The sequence below is a fragment of the Podarcis filfolensis genome, assembly GCF_964270895.1.
Source record: "Podarcis filfolensis genome assembly, chromosome: 5".
NCBI classification, from domain to species: Eukaryota; Metazoa; Chordata; class Lepidosauria; order Squamata; family Lacertidae; genus Podarcis; species Podarcis filfolensis.
Genome location: NC_139608.1, coordinates 38,235,495 through 38,259,725, shown reverse-complemented (window position 1 = coordinate 38,259,725; position 24,231 = coordinate 38,235,495). Strand labels below are relative to the sequence as shown.

General features: G+C 41.3%; 2 protein-coding genes across 9 annotated transcripts in view; one reads left to right on the top strand and one right to left on the bottom strand.

The window, feature by feature from the left end:
* The window catches only part of TMEM41A (transmembrane protein 41A), a gene marked incomplete at its 5' end in the record, with an annotated part of 9,771 nt that extends 4,513 nt beyond the window's left edge, over positions 1-5,258 (bottom strand). The window contains 2 exons of the mRNA XM_083616317.1: positions 1,623-1,776; positions 4,978-5,258. Of these exons, the coding sequence (XP_083472443.1) occupies positions 1,623-1,776; positions 4,978-5,258 (435 nt within the window). The remainder of the gene's footprint in view (positions 1-1,622; positions 1,777-4,977) is intronic.
* Positions 5,189-24,231, top strand: SENP2 (SUMO specific peptidase 2). 8 transcript variants are annotated; one of them, XM_083616298.1, is made up of 17 exons: positions 5,189-5,333; positions 7,400-7,455; positions 8,977-9,086; positions 10,205-10,280; positions 11,749-11,830; positions 11,956-12,112; positions 14,788-14,891; positions 15,458-15,540; positions 17,574-17,619; positions 18,610-18,670; positions 19,792-19,956; positions 20,300-20,431; positions 21,366-21,569; positions 21,674-21,753; positions 22,229-22,313; positions 22,923-23,018; positions 23,408-24,231. In XM_083616298.1, the coding sequence occupies exons 1-17, from the start codon at positions 5,275-5,277 to the stop codon at positions 23,468-23,470; spliced, it is 1,659 nt and encodes a 552-aa protein (XP_083472424.1). In that variant the 5' UTR covers positions 5,189-5,274; the 3' UTR covers positions 23,471-24,231. The 8 variants fall into 8 exon arrangements, with proteins under 8 accessions (XP_083472424.1, XP_083472428.1, XP_083472425.1 ...); XM_083616299.1 differs by having other exon boundaries at positions 5,269-5,588; XM_083616296.1 differs by lacking the exon at positions 5,189-5,333 and adding an exon at positions 5,727-5,895.

Sequence of the window (24,231 nt, the reverse complement as noted above, 5' to 3'; positions counted from 1 at the left end):
TGCTGGCTGATCAGCAGGTTGTTACATGGTGACAATGCAGCACACATACTCTGGAATGCCTTCCCTCTGATTCATGAGGTGAAGACAATAATACACCTCTTAAAAACTTAGGTTTACACCCAAGCTACCCGGACTCTCTTAATTTTTTAGTCTGTAATATATTTGTATTATATTCTCATTTTTATCTAGTTTTTAGAAAATTTTACTGATTGCTATTCTTGTATTTTTACTGTTTTTCTGCAAGCCTTTCATTAGATATTTTTTATTATATCAAACTATATATTTAAAAATAAATAACAGATTCATGTCTATCCCTTTAAAAGCCACCTTAGTTTCTGGCCATCAACTCATGTTGCAGAGAACTCCATAAAATAATCATATACTGAAAAAATTATTTCCCTTAGTCATTAGTTGATTCAGAATTCTAGCATTTACTTATGTATTTTATTGACTATATTTATATAAGGCTATTCAATAGCATTATTTTCTTGGTGACTTGCAGATAAAATTTTTAAATACAATTAAAAGTGCACAATCATAAAATAGGTTAGCAACATAAAAAATCTGGTGGGGATAAAGCTATGACCATCAATAGATAACTTTGTAAACACATGGTGCACATTTATTGGATTCTTGAAGTCAAAATATCAGAATTAAGGAAATTGACACCCTATGATTATGATTTTTTTGTTTTTTGCCTCCTCTCGCTAACTAATCCTTTTTTCACTGAAGTTGGTATTTGAGCAATAAGCCAGAGAATGGTGGGACATTCATGGATGGTTACTGAGCTTAGTTTTAAAATCAGTTATTCACGAGGACAATCTCAGTTGTTGGAAAGTTTAGGCATTAATAATGCATGCTGAACTCTGACAATTTCTTCTGAAGAGCATAGTAACACTCTCAGTCAGGTTTCCTCAACCTCGGCCCTCCAGATGTTTTTGGCCTACAACTCCCATGATCCCTAGTTAGCAGGACCAGTGGTCAGGGATGATGGGAATTGTAGTCTCAAAAAACATCTGGAGGGCTGAGTTTGAGGAAGCCTGCTCTCAGTGAATTCTGCTGTGGGTGGTCTAAGGGAATTTCCACAAATATAGAATTCAACATGATTTGTATGTGAATGGAATAGCCCAGGCCCTAGGAAGAGTGTAATCTAGCCTCTAGTTGACGGGTGGCGCTGTGGGTTAAACCACAGAGCCTAGGACTTGCTGATCAGAAGGTCGGTGGTTCGAATCCCCGCAACGGGGTGAGCTCCCGTTGCTCGGGCCCTGCTCCTGCCAACCTAGCAGTTCGAAAGCACCCCAAAAAGTGCAAGTAGATAAGGAAGGTAAACGGCGTTTCCGTGCGCTGCTCTGGTTCGCTAGAAGCAGCTTAGTCATGCTGGCCACATGACCCAGAAGCTGTATGCTGGCTCCCTCGGCTAATAAAGCGAGATGAGCGCCGCAACCCCAGAGTTGGCCACAACTGGACCTAATGGTCAGGGGTCCCTTTACCTTTTAAGTGGCATTCCAGGAGTTATTAGGCAAGTCTTCCAAAGGCACTGAAAGTGGGGGAAAGGACCAGATGGGTTTTCAGCAGCATGCTGCAAAGCCAAAATCTTGGAGCTTTGCAGGTATTATACATACCAGAAAACTGGAGCCAGGTATGGCGAAGCACTGTTTGTATAGGTAGGCACTGCAGAACAGTAGCAGCACATAAGTATGGTGTTCTCTATTGTAGTACCGTAGAAACTCTGCAAGCTTTTGCAGTTCCTCTAGGTCTGAGGGAAACTTTAGTGACCTGATAAACAAAGAGGATAATCAGTTCAGTTGTGAACATACGCTGCCAATGAAGGCGTTTTCATTCTATGGACAAACACATGGAAAATTATGAAATAAGGGGAATGAAGCAAGAAATACCACGTCATCTTAAATATTAACATATTTATTGCAACATGTGCTTTTGTAGGACAATTAAAAAAGTTAAGTATCCAAGTTGCAACAGCACTATGCTTTCTTGCAACACGTGCCTGATCATCTGGAATGTGGTGAGGGAACTGCCACGTCAGGTCTCAGGTTGCCCAACTTCTTTTGGAAACTATGAATTCTATTTCTGTACCACTTAAATCTACATAAGGCTGTGAATATTATAAAATATCATAAGCCCCAATAGGATGGGAGAAGAGGGAGGAATTGGCCAGCAGGCGGTTACAGAATACTGTAGCCTACAGTACAGTGTTATGCCAACCAGGCAAGAACAATAAACCTATAGCTGGATATACCTGAGATAGTCAGCAAGAATAATAGCATAAATCAGCACTCATCAGAACACATGCACACTATGAATGCAGTAAAATAACAATTCAACCACACAACTGTGTAGGCACAGGTGTGTGTGTATTTACAGGAAGAGGGAACTAAGAATCAGGAAGCATCAGGAAACTGGGGGTTCAGTTTGTAAGAAAATGTACAAAGGAATGCCTTCCCCAAGAGAAGACAGGATACTAGGCAGAAACAGAGGCCCATTGTTTGCACCACTCAAAAAGAGTCATTTGGGCCAGTTTAAAATGCCACAAAGGACATTGGTCAGTGGGGTCAGTTCCTGTTGGCTTCTAGGTAAGCCTCTATACTACTGAAGGGATAGAGAATCAGATACAACCAGTCATCCATCCTCAGTCTTTCAGAGATAGGACAATGGAGTGCGTGTTGGAAACAAGCAGCGATAAACATATTGAAAGTATACTGTCATTTAGTGTGCATGCTCATGCTGGTGGAAAATCAGGAGAGAGATAAGAAATTATAAAACTTAATAAATGTTGAGCTTTTCATCTGTATTTTAACTGAAGTCTATGTGCATGCTTCTAACATGAATACTAACATATGGTTCCCCTTAGATAGTAATCAGCTTGCTCCTTTTCTTCTTCCTTTGTTCTAAGAACTAAATCCTTGTCTGCAGGTCAGCCTAATAAACTTCTCTACCTCACACCTTTACTGCAATTCAAGAATCTAGTAGGCTGTAAACATACTTCAGGTCCATGCAATCAGCCATAGCTCTGGCATTAACAGTATGCCCTTCTCTTAAACTGTGACCACACAGTTATTCATGCCATTCGTTCATTCATTGCTTGGTTTCAACAAGAACTCAGCAATTAACTTTTCAAGCAGAAACAAGTGTAGTATCTTTACCTTGTGGCCTAATGCTAACACAGAGCATAAAGGTGCAACATTTCAGCAAAGCAAGGAAGGTGCTAGTTACTAGAACTTTGGACGATTGAGAAAGCAAGCCACGTATTAAATTGTTAGTACAGTATACATTGGTGAGATTCATCAGAGGCAGCAATTCAAAGTTAGAATCCTTCTTAAATGAAATCTAACACAGAAGGAGAGTTATAATTTAGGCTGTATTTTTTCCACAGTGCTCAGGATTTGTCAGTCTGTGAAATGCATCAGTTCTGCATATCGCTAGTTGCTCATGAAAATTCAAATTGGGAAACAATCATGTTCAGATTTCAACATATTTTGCTGAAGCAAACAGTTGATTACATTTTTAAAAATACAGCCTTAATTACTACAAGATACTTGCTGAGTTAGGAATTGCAGAAAAGAATTGCAGTGAATTCTGGTACCTGTGGGGTATGGTGGGCTACTGCTTAGCTTTGATTTTGTGGCAAAGACAGGCCGCTGGTTTTACAACTGTTTAAAACTTAACAGCTATTCAAATTCCTGATATGTGTATAACCTAAAGTAAAAAGGAAATGAGGGAAAAATCAGTGATATTCTCTACAATGAGAAGCTGATCCCCTAAAAACTACTGACAGAGGTCAGTCATAAGGATCATTCAATTCTCACTAAGCTATATTCGTTGTTCTGGAAAGACCCAAGCCTTTCTGCTTTAAGACCTCTACAACTCTTACTTTTAGATAGCAAGATGTTGCCTGAAGCAAGGCATCTGAAGTGTGGAGTGCTCTTTATTAAATGCTATTCTGTGGCTGAGCTTGCCACTGCAAGTTCACGGACGGATGAACAAGCAGCAAGAAGTCATTTGAAATATGCACCAAGGCATGTATGATTGAAGAGTAGTACTGTATGTTACTGAATAAATTCTAACATGCTGTGATACCTTAGAGACTAACAGATTCATTGTGGGACAAGCATTCTTGAAACAGCATCAAAAACAAAACCGAAACACAGCTTATGCTCAGTGGTGCTAGATTCTGAAGGGTGTGTCACAACACACACTACCATCTGAAGAGCCTCCAGTTACAACTATTAAGTCTAGAGTCCAAATGACCTTAAGACTGCACCACTGCTTTTGTTACAATCAATCAATCAATCTGTCAGCAATTTTGGAATAAGAGGATAGTGCCTTCCAAAGTCCACAAGTCATTACTTACAGCTGTGTACACATACCATACATTTAAAGCACAATTAAAGCACATCCCTCTTTCCCTGCCCCCCGCCCCACATTCGAAAAAACAATAATCCTGGGAGCTGCAGTTTGTTAAGGGTGCTGGGATTTGCAGTACCATGAGGAGCAAACTACATTTTCCAGGATTATTAGTGTGTACGTGCTTTAAATGTATGGTGAAAGGGGGCACCAACTCACTTCAGCTTCAGCGGGTACCCGAGACCACTTGAACATCTCGAGGCTGTTTCATAACAACTTCCTACACACCTAAACTTAGTTCAGAGCATGCAGCAGCACATTTCCGAGCACCGCACACGCGAAGGGCAGCATCGGATTTCGGCGGCGGTGTATTTTTAGGCTCGCTGTCAATCACAGTCGCAGGCGCCCTCAGCAGAAACCCAGGACCTTCTGCTCTCAGGGCAAGTGAGTGCAAGTCAACAATCCCGAAGAGAGAAGAAGCCGCTGAGGCATTAATGAAGCCGAGGCTCGCTTCTCCTCCTCCTCCCTGGGAAGAGCGCAGCATCCCAGCTCCACGAGCGGGGCCCCCGCCAAGCCACAACCGCCTCGAAGCCCCCGAGGAAGAGTCCCACTCACCCGCTCCCCGCGCGCGGCTCTCCGGGCAGCCGCACCGACAGCAAGTAAAGCGCCGCCGTGGCCGCCCCCAGGACCAGCAAGAACCCTCCGAGGGAGCGCATAGCGGAGCATTCACAACGGCCGCCGGGAGGAACGGAAAACGACGAGGAACGGAAAGCGCCGCGCGGGGAACTCCGGGACCTGCCCCCGCGTGACGCAGCGCCCCGTCCCTCACACAAACAGAGAAGGAGGGACGTGGCGACGCACAGCCGGAACTTCCTGTAAAAATGGCCCCCCGCCATCCCGGCCTCCGAGTCTATGGGGGGGGGTTCCTGTTGGACTTCAACTCCCATCAGCCCCAGCCAGGACGGTCCATGGTGAGGGCTGACGGGAGTTAAAGGCAGGCAAATAAGTGGAGGGGAACCGGGGTGGGGAAGGCAAAGGGCTGCGAAAAAGCGCGCGTTCTCCGCGTTTACTGGCTCCTGTGGTCCCCCCGCCCATGTTCTCCGCAGCCGCGTGGTATAAAATAGGGTCTCCCCCTCCCCGCGCCCATCAGGCAGGAGAGACCCGAATGGAAAGGCGCCTGACGGGTGCGCGAGGAGCAGGACTGCAGACATGGAGCTCGGCCCAAAGTGAGAGAATACTATGACCATGCATATGAAGCGCACACTTTGTTTTCTTTTAGAGCAGACGGCGAGTGAAGAGAAAAGTTTCGAAATATAGATATACAGTATATAAACAGCCTCCCTTCCTAATCTCTTCGTCACTGACTGCGCGCCGGTCGCGGGAAAGTGACGCAATTCCGGGCCGGCCGCTGTGGCTGAGGCCTATGTACAAATGGCTCTCCCAGGCGCTGCGCTCCTGGCTGCTCCCTTCTCCCCCTTATCGCCGCGACGCGGAGCCTTCGCTCCCTCGGCCGCGGAAAAGGCGCCACCCCAGGTCAGAGGGGGCTTTAGCTGGAGCCAGGGCCCCGAGGGGAGGGTCTGCTTCGCCTCAGGGTGGGCCGGTTGTGGCAGCCGCTGGACATGCCTTCCTGCTTGCCTCTTGCTCTCCCCTTCCCGGCATGGAGCTGCGTGGCCCTCTTCGTTCTCAGAGGCTGAGGGAGCTGAATGAAAGAGCCTCAGAGGTCTCATGCCTAGAGCCAGGCCGCCTCTCCCGAGTTGGCAATAATGCCGGACTGGGTGTTCAGCGGGGCTTTGGTGCAAGCGCGTCGCACGTTTAAAACACGCCCCCTTCCCCCTCCCCCTCTTAAAAAAACAACCCGGGAACTTTACCCTATGGAGCTACAATTCTAGCACTTTTAACAGATTACAATTCCCACAATTTATGGGAATGGGGAAATGTGCTTTAAATGTATGCTGTGTACACAGTGGTGTGTGTGATTCGGTCTATTGGCAACGCAGGCTTGTTAGAATCTGCATATTATTGTATTAAGGTAAAGACGCCAGAGAAGAGAGGTGCAGATATTTCTGGTTCAATAGTTTTCCTTACTAGAAGCTAGATGAATAGCTGCAACCCCCGAAAATCTATCTTCAACTTTAGCAAAATTTTACTTCTACAGTTGGTTGGTTGGTTTTTACAAACTTTCAAAATTGTTTGTGCTGCGTACACATCCTTGCTAATAATGCTTAAGACACCAAGCTGTATTTAAAAGACAGACATTGGTTCTAGGCATAGCTGTCAACCTTCCCTTTTTTTGCGGGAAATTCCCTTATTCCAGCGCCGTTTCCCGCTGCTATCCCAGATTGTTAGATATCCCATAGGCTGTCCCCGGGACAGGTGAGGATGCTGATCCCTTATTTTTGAGGCTGCTGATCCCTTATTTTCAAATCTGAAAGTTGACAGCTATGGTTCTAGGTAGATGTCAGTATGCTTTTATTGCTGTTAGGAATGTGGATGTGATTACTTGCTGTGGCTTTACTAAAGCATATCTTCGTTGTTTGTAAGAATAACAACGGCAGGATTCCTTCTTGCAGAAGGAAAATAGGAACCAAAGTTAAAAAGGAAACAAGTTACAACTTTCCCAGTTATAGCCCATGAGCAGACATGAAGCTTCAGATTTTTCAGAGTAAGTTTCTTATTAAAGCATGAGATGAAGCAAGTGCCCTCCAAAGTGGTCCATGCTGAACCATTCTGCTTTCTGAAGTGCCAAAGTGGATCTGAACCAAATCTTGTTTTCAGTGCACAGCCTTACTCAGTGCTTTTGCCACAGGATACTAGCAAAATGGCATGGAAATGTTGCAGATAAAGAATCATCCTATTTAGTGATGTATGGTGCTGTCAAACGGAGGGGGAAATTTAGCTTGCAGATATGTGATCAACTATTTGATGGTCAAAAACAAAGTGATGCAGCAGCTGAAAACATGGGTCTCTTGGCAACAAGTAACTCAGCTTTGCATTGAATGCCTCATTTCTTAAAACGTTTTACCTATTTCTTCCACAGTACTTGGTGGCATGCTGAAGACCCCGATGAGAAGCAAGCAAAAAGGCCGAAGCTTGGTAATACCTGTTATATCACTTCCCATATTTTAAGCACTTTGGCTTTGGGTGTACTGACTCTTTGTCTGGTTTTTGACAACTCCCTGTCATTAGTGCAATATAATTATGTAGATCCTAAAATATTTTTCTTTCCCTGCCCTCCCACAGAGATTTCACAGCTGCCTCAAATGGCCATAACTCATTCTTTACTGAAAGTGAAAAAACCAATATTATGCAAACATGGAAAGTCAGTGCTGTTAAGACTTGGTCGGGGCATGACACAAATTTATTCAAATATTGTTTATAAATCAATAAATGCAAGGACATTTTTGTATTGCCATACCTATCCAGCAGAGACATAGAAGTGGGGCTTTAGTTGGAAAATTGCCAGAGCACTAAATAACAGTACAGAAAGAGTAAGGTCCCAGTTTAGAAACCTCATATTGGAAGGGCTAACCAGGAATGTGTCTCTGTTCAGACCAAGAAAGGGGAGCCACCAAATTAGGCAAAGCCTCTCTTTCTCTGGATAAGAGCAGAGGGACATCCTGCAAATTGGACTTGCAAATCTTGAAGTCCCAGGGAAGTCAACCCAGTTCTGAAACCGGGTAAAGGTTTACTGAAACCAAACATGAAGGACTTTGTGACAGTAAGTAGCATCAGCCAATAACTACATTCAATTTTGTAGTGCATTTTGTTTCACATAGTTTGCTTCATCAAATTGGGTGTCGTTCACCTGGTTTGCTGCTCTATGAGGGAATAATTTCAGAAAGCTGCTGTGCCACTAGAATTTATAACAGTATTTATTTATTTATTTATTTGTTTGTTTGTTTGTTTGTTTGATTTATATAGCACCCTTTATCCAAAATCCCAGGGTGGTGAATAACATTAAGAACATAATTTATGGAGCATAATAATTAATAGGTAATAGGCAACATAATGATAAAATAATCATAATAACAGCCCTACCCCCGTTTAACAGGCCATAGATTATTTAATGGCCAGCCAGAGGATTTTATTCACCTGATGCCTAAAGACATGTAATGATGTTGCCAGGCGAGCCTCTCTGGGGAGAACATTCCACAGACAAGAAGCCACCACAGAAAAGGCATGTAGAATGGTAGCAATCCATTTAGATACTCCTTACTCTGAGATTTGATAACCCAAACCAGTATTACCATTGACCACTGAGCCAGAATAGCCTTGGGAACCCTGACTGGCATCTGCTTATAGAAAACAAAAAGTGTCCCAGACCTTGGTTTTATTAGTATACATTTTTAATAATCTTGTATCTAACTTATGCCTTTTTTGCTCCAGTTCATCTTCTGGTTAGAGCAAAAGGAGGACAAGATTACTTGTTTCCATAAATATACATATTGCCATGTGTGAATGTATTCTGTGGTACCTCTTGGGCCTTCAGTCTACTAGCCTTTAGCATTAGTCCATAGGAAGGGTTCTTTGGTGTTTTCACCTTATAACTATGATGCTACTTTGTACTACATGAGATTCATGAGGCTTCCCTTTTGTCTGTTTAATTTTTCCTAGGTATTTTTGAAACACTGCATCAGGGGATTGCCTCTCTAATTAAACTACCATCCCATCTGACAACTAAGTATTTTCAGACTGGAGATTGGCATGCAGAAACTACAGACGAGGTTTGTATGCATTCTGAGCAGAGACTTACAGATTTGATATGCACATTCAAACCAAATTAGATCCATTGAACTACTACCCTGTTTCTCTGGAGTGGCAACACTATTGAATTCACTTGAGTGGAAAGGATTCTTAGGGATAGGCTTTCCTCTGGCACTGTACATCACAAGCTTATTTCCTTGCACAATTTTCTTCTCATCACCCCAGTTCCTTCAAATAAGAAATAGAACTTGGCTAAGAGAGAACTCTTCTTGCAGGCCCTTAAGACAAGACTGTAGGGCTGTATGAATGGAAGGCCATGAGAAATGTCCATGCACTGCTGGACTGCTTGGCTTTTCTTAGGTAAAACTTGCTTGTTGCCCTTTTGGAGAATTGTCAGCCAAAGGGGTTTGTGGCAAAAAGAGTCTCGTTAATTGCCCAGCTTAAGAGAAATAATTGTGAGGTCAGAGGTTGTGTCTTTTATTATGTTGAATTGGTTCTTCTGCTGAATGAAAAGCAGGGGTGAAAGTGATCTCTGGAGATCTGACACTTTACCATTCAATTATTAACTCAACATCTTCTATCACAAAACAAAACCCCCAATTCTGCACACTCTAGGCTCTTAACGTTATGGCATAGATGAATATAAATGTTGCTAATACATCTCCAAGTGTATTGTTGCACAGTAAGTGCCTGTTACTGTTTTATTCTTTCTTAAGGTATCTAATCTGAGATCAGTGTGTTCATGGCTCCGGTTGTGAAAACAGAGAACTATGAATGAATCATATCAAGTAACACACAGGGTTAAGCATTTTGTTACAAATGTATTAAAAGCACACCTCTTATTCTGCCAACCCATTAAGGATAAGTTGCAGCTTTACACACCTGAGCCTGATGCTATTTTTCTCAAGTTACATGAGTGAAATTATTGGGGCTTGTGCATGCATGATTGTGCCCTGGTCACTGATGGCTTAAAATGGCAGAAAGAATGTGAGGATTGAGAGACTAGAAGGCAGTAATTAATGTAGTTTGTTTGTTCCAATCCAAAGTATTGGAAGAGGAGCAGTCCAGGGAACTGTGGGTTTTGTACATTTGACATGACTGGAAAAAGACTTACAAAAACAAATATGCTTTCTTCAAGATTATTTCAAATGGATCTGGTAATTCAGATGATAAGAAGATGGAACCTTTCTCTGGGATGCAGAAGCTTGAATTGGGTAAGTGATGTGTAATGTTGCTACATTTCATGTATGATTGCTTTAGCAAACTCTTTCAAAATACTCAAAGCATTGAAGAGTGCACTCTGTCTTTGTCTTTTGTTGTTCTCTCATGTAGTGGTTATGCTCCCTTCATATACAGTGAGGTGGGAAAGTATTTGATCCCCGGCTAAATTTGCCTGTTTGCCCTTTGACAAAGAAATGACCAGTCCATAATTTTAATGGTAGGTTTATTGTAGCTGTGAGAGACAGAATAACAACAGGAAAACCCACAGAAGACAAAAGTCAGAGATTTGCATTATAATGATTATAATGATGTGCATTATAATGAGTGAAATAAGTATTTCATCCCCTATCAACCAGGCTACCTGGTAGCCTCACTGTATGTTACGAGCTGAGATTAGAAACACCTGCTGTAAGGGAGAGATCTTACCTGTAATCCCAGCTTGTTACAGTACCAGTACAAAAGACACCTGTCGACAGAAGCAATCGATCCAGCAGATTCCAAGGGGATCAAATACTTTATTCCCTCACTGTATGGTATTTATAACTACTTTTTCACTTGTTAAGAAGTGCTGAGACATTATTGTATGGCATGGAATAACCTTCAATGATACTAGCTTAGGTTGGTCTGCCTTGGTTGTTGTCTTTCAGCCTGTGTGTGCATGTACAGTTTGTTCTTCTTTGTCCTATTATGTTTCTGTTCTTTTCCTTGTGGGTTTGGTGACCTTTAAGTCAGGCAACCTTTTGGGGGCCACCTGCCAGTGGTTAGCAGGGCTAGAGCAAAAGTTGGGCAGATGTGACAGTTATATTTGTAAAACAGGCTGCATTCCACCAACATCATAGTCAGAGGTTTTTATACAGAGGCACACACAATAATGTCTCCATCCCCATTTAGGCAAGCAAGAGGCATTATCACAGTGCTCAAGGACACATTTTAGCTAGGCAAAAGGAGAATGCAAAGCAGGGCTTGAGAGGGTTGTGGTCTTGGAAGGGTCTTGAGGGCCGGATAGAGAGGCCTGGAGAGTTGTCTTCATCTTCTGGGCCAGAGGTTCCCCACTCCTGCTGTAAGCAGATCTGCTTATGTTGAAGGGCTTGAGCATGTTGGAGCTTTCCTTGCAAGTCATTTGCTGGCAGGGAGGACTCACACCTGTTGTCTCATATAATGGATGCCAGCCCTTCCTTGCTACTGGATTAGCTTGCAAGGAGGACGGCTTTTGCCTGCCCTCAACAACACCCACTTTCGTATGATTAGACATGCTTATGTGCGGGCATAACAGCTTGTCTCTAAAACAGCAGGCTGGAGCCTTCAGATTATTCTACCTGAATGAGTAGGTGCTTCTAGGAGCAACCTTAAAGGGCTATAGTGTTCTCCTCCTATCTACCAAAGGAAGTTTGGTAATCCTCTGGGATCAGCACAGCAATTGTTTATAGAATTATTTGTGGTAAATCCTCCTCTTTTTTATAGATACAAAAACTGGTTGCAGTACCAGTATGCATCCAAATGAAGAGATGGTAACTGATTGTCACAGAGTTAAAACCTGTCTGAGGTAAATCTTCTGTTCTTTCAATCTGTTTTGATATGCAGTAATTATTATGCACTACTTGGAATTATGCAAACCTGTAAGTTTTTGTTGCATTCTTAATTCTGTAGTGCTTTCTTTCATCCTCCCAGGCATGAATGTAGTGTCAAAAAGAGTAGCAAGAAAAGCCATAATTCGGTTCAAGAGTGCTTGCCAGCATGGAAAATTGCTACCCACAAGCATTTCTTAGAAACCTCCCCTCCAGAGACTGGAAGACATCTAAGGAAGCTTCACTGTACGGTGGAAGAGGCAAGTCCATTGACATATATAGTACTTGTAATGTACAGCAAGCTTGTAATGTACAGTATTGCCTTGCAATAGAGAAATGGCTACAAGATATTTAAATGTATGTATTTCAGTAAGGCTGGTTAGATGGTATGTTTTCATTCTTTACATTTTATTGCATCTTTTTTCTTAGCTCAGGGCTAGACTGATTTCTTTTTTTTTTTAAACATAATTTTTATTAACAGGCCAATCATATCACATTATTTCAAATCACATTAATTCCAAATTATACAGCCAAATTTTTCAATTTTGTTGGGGGTACCCATACATCAAGCTCCGAATGAGGATCCAAACATCACTTCTATTACTGCCTTAATTAAACAGTTCTATCCAGTTCTATCCAGATAGTCTCTTTATTACTTTCTTCATCTTGTTGTTGTTGTCATATATTCCTTTCTTTGCGATCTCTGATAATCTTCACAGGCAGGTTGGAAGCAAATATCGTCTGTGTGGGTTTTACACACTCCACAAGTCATATCTCATAGGGACAGCTGCCATTCCCCTCCTCCTTCAGAAGTTTTTCTTGGGTGTGCCCTTTGGTTTTCCCAGGCTTGTAAAATATCTCATAGAGGGCTCTGCCAGGTTAAGATCAAATTCTAATCATCACTCACATTCCAATAGTCCTGGTTCTCCTCCCCCCCGTCTTTCTTAGACAAGCCTGTCTTGCGAGACGCCATTTTAAAACTGCGTCATAGAATTTTTCCATTCTCCGATATTTACCAATCCTCTCTTCATTCATCATTAATTCATCCCACACAGTTTTTAAATTCCTGCTTGTGATTAATAAAATACGACGATTCTTCTTTCTTTGGGGTGGAGGATTATTAATACTCACATAAGGCAAAGAAAAGAAAAGTTTTTTCCTCCACCCCCCTTCTTCACTCCAGACATACCAATCTCTTAATGGCGCTTCATCGCTTGATTTATTTGTCCTCGCCCGCCGCTCCGATCCCAGAGATCCATTAATCAGCAGTCTTATCTCCCGACCTTTGCTTGATGTATGTGCTTTAGCTTCTTCCAATTATATATTTCCATTGTATTTTCGAGCTAAAGCGAACCAGCACGCGCAGATTGGAGACAGCGTCCGGAAAGAGCCGACTTCACCGAGGGCTGGTGCCAAGTGACTGGGGCACCCCCTTCTCTCGAATCCGGGGGTGCATTATGGCCACCGCTGGCAAGGCAGTCCCCCCCATCTCCTTGGGGGGTCAGGAAGACTGCATACTTCCCATAGCAGCCTCTTAATTACCTCGTGTGGGTCAGAGAGATGTTATTGTCGGCCATCTTCCAATGCGCCACCTGGTGGCCCCCCCCACCCCAGACTGATTTCAGTTTGTGTAGTTGAATTTCCCCTAGAACTCTCATGGACACCTAATATGTGTTAGTTTTTTCTTGTGAGAGAGTGTTGCCAAGAGTTCAAACTCACTATCTTTTTTAACACTCAGTTATGCCTTAATTGTTAAGTGATTTGGAGTATGCATTCTTGCTTAAGACCTGGATTCAGCTCAAGCTCTACCTTACCATTATTTGCAATAATCTGAGCAGGCACTAGGTTGTCCACCAGAAATTGGTCAGTGGGCCATTATGTAGCTTCCCCCCACCCCTCACCTCCATTACACTTCCGTTTTTAATAAAATATTAACCATCCTTTCTGTTCCTCAAAAATAACCAATGTTCTTCAGCTTGATTTCAGTTGCACATCAGCTACTGAATTCTCTAATATTCTCTCTGAAATAACAAGAAGCCTCAGTTTGAACCAGTGGAGTAGAGAGATGATAATTTGGGTCTGGTAATCTGCCATCTGTGATCTAGTTTCCTGTTACATAGCACACTGCCTTATCAGAATATTAGTCCATTAAGCTCAGTATTTTCTATACACTGACTGGCAGCAGCTCTCCAGTGTTTCAGAAAGGGAGCTTTTCACAGCCTTTCCTATAGATGTTTAGCACTGAATCTGAAACCTTCTGTATGCCAACCAGATGCTCTGTTACTTAGCTATGGCCCCATGTTCTTATATAACCATCCTATATGAACTGGGACGGATCAATTGGTCTTGGTCCAGCTGATCAGTTGGATGGATCAGTAGCTTGGTCTTATGCATGTTTGCTCAGAAATAGAGCTTACTATTTTTCCCCAGGGGAATTTACTCCCAAATAAGATAATATTGCTGTCCTGGGCTTTCTGTATCCGATTTCTCTTTATGTGGATTGCTATTGCTTTAAATCTGTCTTTCAGAGTGATTATAGGTGGCTGGCCTGAGAACTTGCATATTGAGGCACACTGCTGGAGTATTCTTATTACTATTATTATATTGATTTATATCCCACATTTTTCCCAGTCCAGGAAATGATAAAATAGAAAGAGCTTTAAAACATAGAAAAGATGAACCACTAAAATGTAATTATATAATATTTAAAAGATCCATTAAAACCACAGACAACAACAATATATTTAATATATTTTGTATTTTTATGTTGCAAACCACCCTGTGATCTTCAGATGAATTGCGGTATGCAAATTTAATAAATAATAATAAAAGAATATCATTGTAACATATAGGGAGTATGTTTAGAATAATGCAGGTATGACTGTCATCACCCTTTTAACGATAAATAACTTCATTATTTGTCTCCTCCTCCCAGGGAGTACAGAGAGAGGAGCGAGAAAAATACAAACAGCTGCTGGAACAAGAAAAAGAAAAATGCTATAAAAACCACTCCTCTCCCACAAGAGCAAAGTACTTGGAGTAAGTCCCTAATAAAAACATTTTAATAAAGTCATAGAATGAAATAATGAAGCATTTTCTTTTGAGTAGGCTCATGTGTTTCTTGGTGAAGGTTAACATGCATTGAGGAAGACAAAACAGATAAAGTTAATTTCAGCTTATTGGCATTCTGGATTTGAAATATCTCCTTAATTCATGCACTTGGGCAACAATAATGTCTTTAATATCAAGGAACTAATAGGTGTTAGCATCAGTGAGTGGTTGTGCAGAGCTACACACTGAGAGGAAGCTACAGTTGGGAATCTGATCACTCTCAGGTGTAGCAGGAAGCCACTTCTTCAGCCATCTTCCCAGTAGAGGCATTAGCATTTTCTTCACATAAAAAATCTCAGATAACCTAGCTAATGCGTTATCCTCCTTTCAGATCCTTTTGGGTTTACCTAACTGAGTGATACCTTGTTTTCAGTATCAAGATGTATGTGTGTTCAGTATTCAGTATCTGTTCAATACCATGTTGAAATTTGAGGATTCTTTTCCTTAGCTGAAAATATAATTTATCTCTGTTCTTGTGAATATGCTATACCAAGTGACCAATGTGAAGTCCATCAGCCACTAAAAACTCATTGCTGTGTAGAAATCGATGACCCTTCATTTGGCACACCAAGGAATGGTAGGTACTATACAAGCACTATACAGGTATATAATTAAGCATATAATTAAATCAAACACCAGCCCTCTAGTTCATACACTTTCAGTCCTACCAGTTTTTCTTACTGCTATATTTCCTCCTTGTGTTGCACACTAACTTAAAAGGCTTGGGAAAATCACCAGTCTTTCAGACTTTGGTTGATGCATTCCAGTATATTAAACTAACCTAATTTGCCACCTTAATCATTCAAAGTGATTAATACTTCAGTTAAATTATGCTATTCTTCCCGTTCATGTGCTTTTTCCTGCATCTAGAAAATAATAATGACACAGCTTTCTCTGATAATTATCTGCATTCATAATGTTATAGGAACTCCTTCTAAAGCTACTTTACCCATAAGAAGACATATTTAAGAGATGCAATGTCTCTGAAAGTTACACTGAATTTCTGGCTAATATTTTGAAAATGGCAGAACTTAATTGTTAATTTGAAGAAGCATACAGGCGGGGTGGTAGCTTATACACACTCCTGGGGTGGAGAACCTCAGTTGCTCAGGTCAAACCTGGCCTGCCAAGCCATTTTCCCTCAGCTGGCTATATCTCCTGATGGCCAGGTAGACAGGGTTCCTGCTGATGAGCAAAGATTAAGCTAGGGATAAGAGATTGAAAAGGGAAGGTGTGAGTTTCCCAAAGGCTTTCCACAGCTTTTGCTAGTATCCCTCCTCCTTCCATTGAGACTGCAGCAAGATCAGGCTTAAAAGGGAAGGAAGGAGACTTCTTCGTCTGCTTCCCTTTTATGTCTCGTTCTCCTGTAATCCCAAAGGCTTCACACAACGGCAGAAGGTGCTAGCTTCTTTCGCTTAAGTCATTGGCGGGTTGAGGGTAGGGACAGACAAAGCTTTCTATCTCTCCATCAAAAGAGAAAACAAGAGCTTTTCCCCACCTCACTGGTGTCAGAAGAGAGAGAAGGAAGCCAGTTTCCTTCCCAAGCGCTTCCTGCTACTATGGCAATGGCCAGAAAGAAGTTCTCAAAAGCAGCAGGTGCTTGGGATGTTAGGAAAACATTCTTCAAGAAACAGATAAAAGTTCCTTTAAAAAAAGGTTTCTGGAATTTCCTTTAGTGTGTGGGAGTGGCAGTCTTGGCTTGATTGGTGTCAGCTGGAGGTGCAATTAAAGGGAGGAAGTTGCAGGCTGCAAGTTTAGCGTGGAGAAAGCACACACACCCACGCTGAGTTTATACCGTGCTGGTGAGTTATAGAAAGAATGCAAATAGTTTATGTATTTGTAATAGAAATGCTTATGTGACCAGTCAAGAGATAAAGAAGCTCTTGACTGAGAACTTTGACTATGACTACTGTTCTTGTCGTCTGCCTCCAGGGGAAAACTCTGCTATAAACAGTAAGACGAGGTTTTACTGAGGTGCCAGCATACTAGCAGAAAGTGCAGCAGAAGTGTGTGGGCAGTAACCTCTAATATGGGAACCCCTGCAAGAGATTTTGACTGTGTGCCTGTGCCTGTCAATCACATGGTGTCATAATGATGTCGTGTGATGGACAGATGGGCAGCAGTGATTACTGGTCAGGTTTGGCTTTCAAGGCAAGTTCTGATAAAAAACCAAAAAAGGTCACACTCCTGCTTTAGATGGTTATAAGAGGATCACTAAAGGTGATGTTAAAATTTGTTCATAAGTTCATAAGTACTTTGTTCTCTCCTTTTTAAAATCCACCTTGGTATAACTAGCCAATCATGCATATTTTGTTGTTCACCCACAACTTACTTTATTTTTTTAAAAAAACAACTGTAAATTAGATATACATTAAAATTGTGTCTTGTCATAAGGTGGCAGAAATAGCTTATTGGTTTATTATTCTTTATGATATACTTGAAATAAGAAGCTGTTTCCTTGGCATATTATTAAGAGGAGAAATTATTTACATGTGAAATGAGTATGGCAGCCAACATTTTTAAATTTCTTTTCTAAATATGTCACTCAGTGCCATGCTAAAATTACAGTTGACTAAAATACTGTGTTCATTGCACTTTTTTTCCTTAAAGGTGTCAAAAACTTTGGCTGCCTGCGCCCTCAAAGAGCAGCAAACAGGTATGTGAAAATGTTGTTGCAAAAAAATTGCTGGTTTTGGCTTTGGAGTTGATTGGCTGCACATTGATGCAAGAGCACAACAACCTTTAATCATTGTGTGCGTCAGGTTTTGCTTTTACACTATTCTCATGAGTAGTACTTAGTTGTATCAATAACTTCCCCAAGGGGAAGTGTTAGAGCACTGATACTTAGGTGGATTTAGGGCTAACCTGGAAGCCATAAAACAGTATGTGAGCTGTTGTTAGCAATGGCTCTATTTATTTGTTATTCCTCTCTCTCCTATAGATACGCGTTTTAGGACACAAGGAGTAAGAGAAGTACTGCTTGGGGGCAAAACCAGACTGGATGTAGGCAGGGACACATCTTAGAATCATTGAATTCTAGAATTGGAAGGGATCCTCGGGGTCCAGCCCCCTGCAATACAGTAATCTCAACTAAGCAACCATGTTAGGTGGCCATCTAAGCTCTGTGGCTTCCTACGTTGCTAAAGCTTCTGCATCTTAATTTTGTAGAGAGGAACTAGATGAAATGATAGATAATTCCTTGCTGTTTGTATATAATGAAAATTTACTAGGTACGTTTTTTATTCTCTAGCCTTCAGTTCTGGAGCCCTTCCAAACAAAGTATCTTCACCAGCTTCCATATTAATGGGATCGTAACTGTCTAGTCAAACTTTTTTCTTATACTAAAAACTTACCACCTGGCAACGTTTGTCTAGTTCTGTACTGTACAACTTTGGCTTCTGGAGAGATGAGCCACTCAGCTAGGTATTATAGACGTTGCCTCATACACTTTTGCAGCTTGCTGTTCCTTCATTCTTTCTCTTTCCAAACAAGCATTGCTGCAACTGCTTTTCATGGGAACAAAGGAGCATTGATTTTAGCAGGAATTAAATGCCAGTATGCTTTCTTCTTCATGGGAAAACTGTTTTCCCCTCTGCCTTAGCAAAATCCATCTTTCTTGCCGTGAATTAATCTTTGCTTCTTTCAGTTCAGTGACAGTAGCAGAAAGAACTCCAGAACCTAAAAAATTAGTAGTACATAAAAAAGAGGTGAGTCGTTTTTCTGTACTAGTGAAGCTTTTGTCCTTCATTGCATAATTACATTTTCCCATGTGATTAATATTTTATGTATAACCTGGCGCCTATAACAGCCTATAAGGATTAAAATACATCACAAATATACAATGTAAGATGCTGGGAGGAATATTAGAGTATGGAGAGAGGAAGCAAGGATGTTTGCAGGTCAGAGATTTCACTTCAGGTTATTTTGCTTCTTGAGATTTGTTCTGCTCTTCTAGTCAGCTTTGCTGGTTTGATTGCTCCTTGTGGATTGCTGATGTCAGTTTCTGAATCTTTACAGAATACCCAGTCAGTATTGTTGAGAAACAGAGGAACCCAGGGAAGACATTAGTGGTGGACTCTGCAGGGTGTCACATATTAATGTTGTACCTGTCTCTGATGATTGCAGATGGCTATCTGCCAGGCTGTAGAAATCAAAACAGTGACCTTTTCCATAAGCGCAACTCAGCAAACACACATTTGGTGTTTCATATTGTATTTTTTGGGGAAGGATCTTGCAACTAAAACTTGGCTGTATTGCTAGATGACTAATGTGCTAAGCCTCGTTTTGTGGATTTGGAACTTAAGTAACGCATATACAGTGGTACCTTGGTTCTTGAATTTAATCCGTTCCGGGGGTCAGTTCAACTCCTGAAACGGTTCAAAAACCAAGGTGCGGCTTCCGATTGGCTGCAGGAGCTTCCTGCACTCAAGCGGAAGCCGCTTCGGACATTTGGCTTCTGAAAAATGTTTGCAAACTGGAACACTTATTTCCGGGTCTGTGGCGTTCAGGAGCTGATTTGTTCAGGAGCCAAGCCGTTTGACTACCAAGGTACCACTGTAGTGCAAAGGGAATCCCCACTTTGGGATACAATAAAGTTTAGGGCTTGAACCAGGCCACTCCTTCCCATACTTGTATTTTTATTTCCACATACCTCAAGTATGCAGAGATCATGTCTGTGGGAGTCCCTATTTTGCTACCAGACTGATAGACGGAGGATACAGCTTTAGTGGAATCTTAAAGATGGCACTGGAATATATTGAATTTTCCTTTCCCATGAGCAGGCCTGTCACAGACTTGTATTTCACAATGGTCCATTTTCTTTTAACAGAGTTTAAAGCATTGCTTGACAAATGATCTATCAGAGGATGTGTCACTTAGGTTAAGCCTGGGTCAGGAAGAATCATCATATGGAAGGCATTCTGTAGTTGAGACAGAAGAACAGAAATATCTGAGCTTGGACAAGGCTACAGAGAGCCTTCCTTACCTTACAGAGGTACTATTCTTGTGGTAGGGTTGATTGGGATAAGTTCCTATCTGATGGACTATTTGACCTGAACAAATGCCACCGGTCTCTTCTGTCTTCGGTACTATGCCCATGAGCAGTAACTTATTATTTTTAAATTAGCTGTTCAGATTCAGTTGTAACCCAAGCTGCAATTTTCAGTATGTGACATGTTGCAAGCAAGAGCTTTAGCATCATTTTATAATCTGAGGAATTTGAGCAAACTAGAGATAATCATGACTTGTCCCCACTCCTGCCCTCCGAACATGGGAAGTTTAATTCTGCCTGCTGCTCTCTACTTATGCATCTAATAGCATTACACTTGCCCTTCCAGGATATGGAGAGAGAGATAGCGAATGTGCTGAACTGTGGCGAAGACGACGAAATCCTGACTAGTGCCTTCAAGCTGAGCATTACACGTGGAGACATCCAGAGACTAAGAGACCACCAGTGGCTCAATGATGTGGTAAAATACAAGTTTTCAATTCTAGTCAAAACTTTGTTAACTTTTTCTTGTGGCAAGGTTACTTGCTGTGAGGTCCGGTAGGGTAGACTTGAATTCTTGGAAAATGAAAGCTCTTTTAAGTGTTCCATCCTGGCTTGGTAAGGACTTTGACATGATTGGGCGGAGGCATCTGTTCTACACTGTTTGGTATAACAAAGGTCATTCTGGTGTTTGAATGATATTCTATGTTCAAGTTTGCTAATGAGTGCAGGGAAATTAGCTGAAGCAGGGCTTCTAGCTATGCTGAAGATCCTTGAGGCAATTCAGCAGGGTTTTGTGTGCATTGTATATTAATGTCCTCCAGAACCTGCTGCCAGTGTCCCAGTTTATACAAGTGCTTCTGAATTAGTACTTATTTCCTCAGTCCTGAAACAACCTCTTTAATTAATTGCTCTGGTTTCTGGACAGATGGCTGCAACACTTTTTGTAAGAAAAAGGATTCTATTTGTCATGCAACATCAAAAAATTTCTAGATACATTGGTCCACATCAGTTCTGATTTCTTCCCTGTCTGTACCATTGATATAATCTTGACACACAAGAGAAGCAAAGCAAGCTTCGGAAACAGCCTCCATCTTATCTAAGAGGGTGCTGTGGGGTTTTTGCAGACTGGCACGATTCATCAGGAGGCTCGGGTCATGGGGGCCCACAGGTGGGGGACGTGGCAGGAGTGGAAGTACTTAGACTTGATTTCCAAATATCCTGATCAGACCAGCAACCCAGGTAAAATGTGCAGATTTTACATGGAGTGAAGGTCGTAGCAGTTCTGGAGACACTCTGCAAATTCTACAGCCCAGCAGTTTAGCCACATGATGTCATGACAGCTGCCTCCTCTTTAACAGATAAACATCTAATCGTTGCTCTTTTCTTCCTTTCATTGTTTCTTGTATTCATAGGTTATTAACTTCTATATGAACCTTCTGATGGAGAGAAATAAACAACTGGGCTTTCCAGTACTGTATGCGTTTAATACTTTTTTCTACCCCAAGCTAAGTTCTGAGGGCTATAATGGGGTCAGAAGATGGACCAAGCAAGTGGACTTGTTTCAGCATGATATAATCTTAGTGCCCATTCATATCAGAGTACATTGGGCATTAGTGGTGAGTGCATTGTTGGCTTTTCTCATTATTTCATTTTTAGAAGGTGAGAAGATGTGAAAGTAGCAAATGTGAGTGTTCCATTAATACTATTATTTTGGTGATAGGTTATAGACATGAGGAGAGAGACCATCAAATATTTTGATTCAATGGGACAAGATGGCCATGTGATATGTAAGAGATTGCTGTAAGTCAATTTTTCTAATAGTAATTTACTTTATAAGTATTTGTTTTCTTCTCATGTGTGCTCATTTTTGTGTAATACTCCTTCTAATTAAAGTTGCAGAGATGTCATGCATTGCCAAATAAATAACCAAACACAAGCAACTGTCTGACAAGCTCTCTTAATACTGCACCAACTCTTAAATTGCTCATAGATATAATTAGACGTTTACTTAAGCCCTTAGATATGACTGTCATTTTTAGAAACAGACAAGTTATTGTAAAACTGTATTCCCTACTTAGTTTACTTCGCAACTTTTAAAAATAAGCTTTCAATTTAAATCATCAAGTGAAAGTATGCTCTTAAAGATGTATAGCATCTTCTCATTCTGCCAGATATTGAAAAGGTTTGTGATACAAAATTTTGCTAACTCTGTAGAGTGAATAAACTCTATTTCAGGAGAATCGTGACTGATCTATCTCATGCTTTTATTGAACAGGCATTTTCTGCAGGAAGAAAGCAAAGCCAGGAGAAACATAGTCATAAAAGCTTCATCATGGACACTTCACAGTATGGAACCACATGTGCGTGTGTGATTTTACGGCTCTAATGTTCATCTCAGCACATGTTCTTTAAAGTGTTGCTTTGGGTGTACTGATCCTCCCTTAAAGCATCATTTATTAAGCTATGAACAAATGTTGGGTGCTCACCCATAAGTGTTGAATGCTGAGCTTGTTGAAGGGTTTCCATAATGCAGTGAAGACTTAGATAAAAATAATGAAATTTTATGCTGAAGGGATTCTAACGTGAAATGCTTACTATCTTGAGTTAGGTTAATTTGGAAAAAGTTTAAAAATTTCAAGCAGAGTGGATTTCACGGAATGTATAGCTCACTTGATAAGACTGTGGTGCTGATATGGTCGATCTGCTTTCAGAACATTCTCCTGTAGTCTTAAGTTTTCCGTAGAGCAAACATGTCTAATGTAGGAAATGGGAAATGTAGTGCAGTACAATCGCATCATACATGGGGGTTTGGTTCCACGTATCTATGACACTAACAGAGCCTCTTTAATGTTCAGTGTTCTGCAGTTGGGGGGAGCAGAAAGGAAGCAATATCTATATCTATCTATCTATCTATCTATCTATCTATATATATCTGCATTTTTCTGTTTCCTCCCTTCCCTCAATCTTAGGAAATTCCACAGCAGTTGAACGGCAGTGACTGTGGAATGTTTGCTTGTAAATATGCAGACTTCATCTCCAGGGATAAACCCATTTCATTTACACAGGTGAGTGGCCCAAAACACTTTAGGAAAGCCTAAAGCTGCTTTCCTCCTGCTTTGCCTACCTTGAAGTAGGCAGGGATTTGTTCACGGCTAGTGCTGCCATAGGCCTTCTCTGTGACCCCTATTTCCGTGGAGAAATGGCTGCTTATTAGTGGTGTCCCATCTTGCACAACTGCACATCTGGGACTTTGCATATCTGATTCCTTTGTTTGGATAGGCTCCCATATATTCTGTTTATGACATGAGCTGATAAACCAAGCTATTGCAAAGAAATAATCTGGGGTGGTGGTGGAGAGAGAATAAACATGAACGTAGTAGTAGACTTTGAGCACAGAGGGGAAGTTTGCTTGTATGACTGCGTTCAGTGTTCCAAGGTGTTTTTCTTTTTGCAGCGTCACATGCCTTACTACCGCAAAAGGATGGCATGGGAGATACTTCACCAGAGATTGCTGTGACACCATCTCAAAGTATCCTCTTTCCTGATCCCCGTTCAGAGATAGGAGGTATGCAGACGTGTCGTTCCAAACCCAAGTACTTAGTTCTGAATTTCCATCCAAAGGGCTGAAGCGTGGATTAAGAAAGGGATTCTGCAGAATCAGCTTAATGGTACCAGAGTAGTGAAAGACTGTTAAAGAAAAGCGGCCCGACAGTTCGATATTGGATAAACAATGAGCAACCTCAGTGACGTGAAGATGGAAAATTGCCATCTTCCCAACGGCTGTACATTACGTACTATAATTTCAAGGCACTGACTCTAATCAGGAAATATGCTATGAGCTCGTATGTCAGTTCCCAGCTCCATTTTTAGGTTAGCCTCACCAGTTTGCCAGCACATCCCTCCTAGGCAAACTACGGTTAGAAACACTTCCAAGATGGAGTAAGGAAGGGGTGTGCAATTGTGGGTGGGTGGGTGTATGAACCTGTGGCATATTCCTGACCACCAAAGATATTTTGGATTGCAAGGTGGGAAACACACTTGTTCGTTTGTTTGTTTTTCTTTCTAAAACTGGATTTGTGGTGATTTTGGAAGATAAAAATTTCCTTTTGATTTGTAACAAATCCATAGCAAACACCCTAAATGGGGACTCATCTTTCTTTAAAAGGATTATGATTTGTATGAGACTTATTTATTTGCATTCGTATATTTAAATGGAAATGTGTTGGAATCTGAAATATTTGAAGAACTAAAAATGGAAATAAATATTTATCTAGCAAA

Bases quoted from the DNA above. Each gene is read 5' to 3' on its own strand.
- SENP2 (XM_083616296.1), top strand. From the start codon at position 5,786: ATGTACAAATGGCTCTCCCAGGCGCTGCGCTCCTGGCTGCTCCCTTCT. The intron at 9,087-10,204 runs GTTTGTATGCAT...GCTTTCTTCAAG, and splicing joins ATGCAGAAACTACAGACGAG to ATTATTTCAAATGGATCTGG. The intron at 21,570-21,673 runs GTGAGTGCATTG...TTTTGGTGATAG, and splicing joins GAGTACATTGGGCATTAGTG to GTTATAGACATGAGGAGAGA.